The sequence below is a fragment of the Fukomys damarensis genome, unplaced genomic scaffold, assembly GCF_012274545.1.
Source record: "Fukomys damarensis isolate Sample0158 unplaced genomic scaffold, DMR_v1.0_HiC HiC_scaffold_5, whole genome shotgun sequence".
In the NCBI taxonomy this organism is placed as follows: Eukaryota; Metazoa; Chordata; class Mammalia; order Rodentia; family Bathyergidae; genus Fukomys; species Fukomys damarensis.
Window position 1 is genome coordinate 20,254,128 of NW_022900917.1, and position 4,865 is coordinate 20,258,992.

The 4,865-nt window shown below is 37.3% G+C and overlaps 1 protein-coding gene across 8 annotated transcripts in view; it reads left to right on the plus strand.

Moving 5' to 3' along the window:
- The window catches only part of Rad54b (RAD54 homolog B), a 92,306-nt gene that overhangs the window by 11,320 nt on the left and 76,121 nt on the right, over positions 1-4,865 (plus strand). For all 8 annotated transcript variants that reach the window (XM_033760090.1, XM_033760085.1, XM_010619671.2 and 5 more), the window contains one exon: positions 2,174-2,342. In XM_033760090.1, coding sequence (XP_033615981.1) covers positions 2,174-2,342 — 169 coding nt within the window. The remainder of the gene's footprint in view (positions 1-2,173; positions 2,343-4,865) is intronic.

Sequence of the window (4,865 nt, forward strand, 5' to 3'; positions counted from 1 at the left end):
AAAAAAAAGACAGAAAAAAAATTCTGATTTTGATAATGTAGTGTCTTTGGAAACCTGGAAGTACTAACATGTGATGGAATGTAGTGTCTAGAGTTTACTTTCAGATATGTTCATGTGGGCTTGAACATATGTATACCCAGAAAGAGAGAGAATAAAAGGGAAAGCAAGAAAAGCAAAGTGTAACCAAATGGTGACTTAGTAATATATAGGAAGTTCCTTATACTATCTTTGGGATGTTTTTATAAGCCTGAAATTATATCAAAGTAAAAATGTTGCAAAAAATAGAGTTCATGACCTCCATTAGTTGACTTAAAAATCGTATGAGATATGTTATTTTTTTGTCAGGTATGTGTATTGACAGTATTTTTTTAACTGTAGATAACCTTTTGTTTTAATTTTTATTTCTCTTGGTGTATGTTTGTGATACATAATGAATACAGTCTTTGTGGGGAATTGGTTCATATACATATCACATGTTAATTCTTTTCCTTTTCCCTTCCTTCCCTCCACAATTTTTAATTTTTTTTTTTTTTTTTTTTTTTTTTTTTTTTGAGAGTCTCTCACTGTGAAGTTCAGGCTGGCCTTAAACTTTCTATAGAGCCCAGGCTGGCCTTGAATTTGCAGTAATTCTCCCGCCTCAGCCTCCTTTGTGGCTGGGATTATAGGCGAGCCACCACCATGCCCAGCTGACTTTCCTGATGTTATTTTTATTTTTATTTATTTTATTTTAAAATTTTTTTCTTGGTGCTGGGGATTGAACTCATAACCGTGTGCTTGTGAGGCAGACAAGGTGCCACTGAGCTAAATTCCTGGCCCGATGATGTTATTTTTATTTTTATTTTTATTTTATTTATTTATTTTTGAGACAGGATCTCACTATGTAGTTGAGACTGACCTGGAACTCACTATATAGGCCAGGCTGGTCTCCCGATGATGTTATTTTTAAAAGATGTGATTACTATGCCAGGTGTGCTCCCAGCACTTGGGAGGCTGAGGCAGGAGAATCACCATGAGTTCAAGGCCAGCCTGAACCACATAGTAAGACCCTGTCTCAAAAGACTGAAAAAAAATGTAATTACTAACTAAAGATGTACATTGTTATGATGAATAATTATAGTGTTGCAACAACTTTGTTATTGTATGTTATTTTTGCCCAAAAATGTAAAATGTAGCCAGGCACAGTTGCTTACCCCTGTAGTCCTAGCACCCTGGAAAGATGGGCAGGAAGATTGCAAGTTTGAGCCCTGCCTGGACAACTTAGACTTACTCTCAAAAAATAAATTTAAAAGGGCCAGTCTTACTTCATCTTTATCATTCCAACTCCCTCCTCAGTCCATCCCTACAATCATTAGTATTTGTCTCTAATATTAAGAGCTTTTTTTTTTTTAAAAAAAAAAACTGGTACCAAGGATTGAACTCAGCAGGACCTTGTGCTTGGCAGGTAGGCACAGTGCCACTGAGCTACATCCCTGGCCTCTCTTATGAGCTCTTAAAAATAAAACAAAACACTGTATTGACATTACCATTATCACACCTGAAAGAAAAGTGAATTTTTCTTTTTTTTGGTATGGAGATCGAACTCAGGACCTTGTGCTTGTGAGGCAGGTGATGGTACCACTGCGCTAAATTAAATCCCTGGCCCAAAAAGTGATATTTTAAGTGTTGATTTTAGCTAGCCCTGGTGGCACCTGATTGTAATCCCAGCTACTTGAGAGGCTAAAGAAAGATTTTAAGTTCAAGACCAGCCTGAGAAACTTAGACTCTGTTTTAAAGAAAAAAAAGGAGTGGGGCTGGGATAAGGGATATAGCTCAGTGGTACAATAATAGCCTTTCCTGTGTGAGGCCCTTGTTCAACCCCTAAAACTAGAGGGAAAAAAGTATTGATTTTAGTATTGAGAAATTTAACAAGAAAAGGAGAATTTGACTATAAGAATGGCATATTTTGATTTGTTTAAAAACTCAAGTGTTGTTTAAAATACACTGTAATTATAAACATAATTTTCATTCTGTCATGTTTTTCAACTTTGATAACAATTTAATTTTTTTGGGGGGGTACCGGGGATTGAACTCGGGTCCTTGCGCTTGCAAGGCAGGCCACTGAACTGCTGAGCTAAATCCCTGGCTCCATAATTTAATTTTTAAAAGAAACAAAATATTTCTGCTTGAAATTTAGGGTGCTGCAAATAACGTCCTTCTCCAGTCACAAGATGATCCTGGAGTGTGCAGTTCAAATCTTTTGCCTACTGCAGGAAGCACTAGGAAAATTAATCACAGGGATAACTACAGTGGAAAATATTGTTTTGAGTCATCTGCAATGACAGTGCTAGATCCGCCTCAAACAGGTAAGACTGTGCTTTTTTTTAAAATCAGGTTTATACTTGACTTAAATTATTATTCAAGAATGAATATATTGTATTTAATTGTTTTTTTTTTTTTTTTTTTTTTTACCTGGGATCTAACTCAGGACCTTGCACTTCTGAGGCAGGTGGTGGCACCACTGAGCTAAATCCCCAGCCCTGTTGTATTTAATAATTGTTGATCCAGTATCTCTAGATGGTTGGCAATTCAGATATTTTGTTGTCATAATTTATTTAGTGGTTGCATTAACAACCTTGTAGTAATTGAAATTTTGCATTTATTATAAATGTATTAGGTAAATATGGTCTTTTCTTTAAGTATCAAAATTAACTGCATTTGAAGTTTTTGTTTATGAGTCGGGTATGGTTGCATACACCTGTAATCACAACACTGGGGAAGCTGAGGCAGGAGGATCGCAGCAAGTTCAAGGCACGCCTGGGCTACATAGTGAGTTTAAGGTCAGCTTGAACTACGCAGCAAGACCCTATCTGAAAAAGCAGAACAAAACAAAAAAAGAAACAAATGAAAAAGTAAAAATTTTGTGATAAACATGCTAATACTCAAATTTGAAGTCAAATATGAATAAATTGTTAATTTATCGTAGTCTGCAGTAACTTAAAATTAGTAAGAAGCTGGGCGTGGTGGCACATGCCTGTAAACCCAGCACTCGGGAGGCTGAGGCAGGAGGATTGCTGTGAGTTCGAGACCAGCCTGGGCTACATAATGAGTTCCAGGACAGTCTCAATTACATAGTAAGACCTTGTCTCAAAAAAACAAAAAAAAAGAAAAAGTAAGAATTGAATTATTAAGCCATATAATTGCAAGAAAACCAAGATTTAACATATATTCCCTTTAACATATATTTCTGAATTGAGTGAAAATAATAATTATGATTCTTTTTGTGTCTGTAAGAGATTATTTTTCAGGTAACTGTAAAATATAATTAGGTGGTTCACAGATATTTATTTGGCCTCATGAAAGACATTATTAAGACCGTGTTTTTCCAAATTATACTCATTCAGTTTTTGGTTGAGTCAGCAGGTTCTGGGAGCCAGCTCCGTCAGCTGGACTGTGGAATGGTAACTCCCATCCTTATGATACCAGTGCAGATCAACACAGTGCCTTAAGCACTTAACCCTTTTCAAGGAGGTTCTTGAACTTTGTGATGATTAATGAACTTTACCTATAAATGGGTTTATTTCGTGTTGGGGCAGAGAAGAATTGTATTTTCCATTATCCTGATGCCACTTATGTGCTTCCTGTAACTTTTCAAAAGATGTATCTAGTGTCCGGATGAGTCTGAGAAAGCCTTTTGGAGCTGCTCTCAATTTGGGGAGATGCCCAGTTCTGAGCTAGTCATTTCAGCTTCCCCCCATCTCACTGATTTGTTCTCCTTTTTCTCTTGTTTCCCTTCCTACTTCTGTTTCCCTCTCATGCTTGATAGGTGACTGTTCTGTCCTCCCACCCTCCCGTTTTCTTTACTGTCAAACCTGAGGCAGTCTGCACGAGCCCCTCCATCATAGTAGCTACTCCTTTTGCCGGTGAATGATACTTAAACTTGGTAGTATAATACATTATGTGTTCATGATTTGGAACTTCTTTGTGTTTTACAGTAGTTTCTTATTCTCTTCTTTGCTAAATATGAGAAGGAAGTTAAGAGTTAAGATAAAGAGAATAAATTTACTCAACCCTTAATCCCTTAATCCCTTCTTTGATTTAATATTCACTGGATTTGGGAACCTGCACTAACCTCCTGATATTCTGGCTCTCTCATTCAGAGAGAGGTTAAATTACAGAAAGAGCTTTATGAGAAACATTTTGTTCTTTATAGTAGATTGCAGGGGCGTGATACAGCATACAGAAAAGCATGGAGTTGAGAGACATTGAGTATGTACAGGACATTAGTATATAGGATATTAGTATATTACATCCTTCAAATTGCTTTTTGTTTAAAAGTTTGTTTGTCTGTGTATTTTTTGAGACAGGGTCTCATCCTGTAGTTCAGGCTGACCCTGAACTCATTATGTAGCTCAGGCTGTCCTGGGGCAATCCTCCTGCCTCTACCTCCTGAGTGCTGGGATTACAGGCGTGAGCTACCATGCCGGTATCCTTTAAATTGTAAATCTAATCCATTCTGAAGTGGGGCGCAAGCCTGTCTCTTCTACTTAAAATATACCGTTTCCCCACATCATCTTTCTATTTTGAAAAGTTTCTTTCATATAGAGAGGTAAAGAGAATAGTTCAGTTAACATCCTACATTCAACAAGTACTAATATTTTGCTCTTCTCCTTTCCTTTATCTTCTTTCTCTCCCTCCCTCCCCCTTCTCTCCTTGTTTTCTCCCTCTTGCCCTCACCTTCTCCCTCTCCCCCTCCTTACTGAGGGTGAAACCCAGGACCTCGTGCCTGCTAGCCAAATGTTCTATCATTAAGTTAAACCTGCTCTTTCTTTCTCACTGAACTTTCATATACTATGCTACTTACCAGCATGAATCTCTCCTCCTCTCCC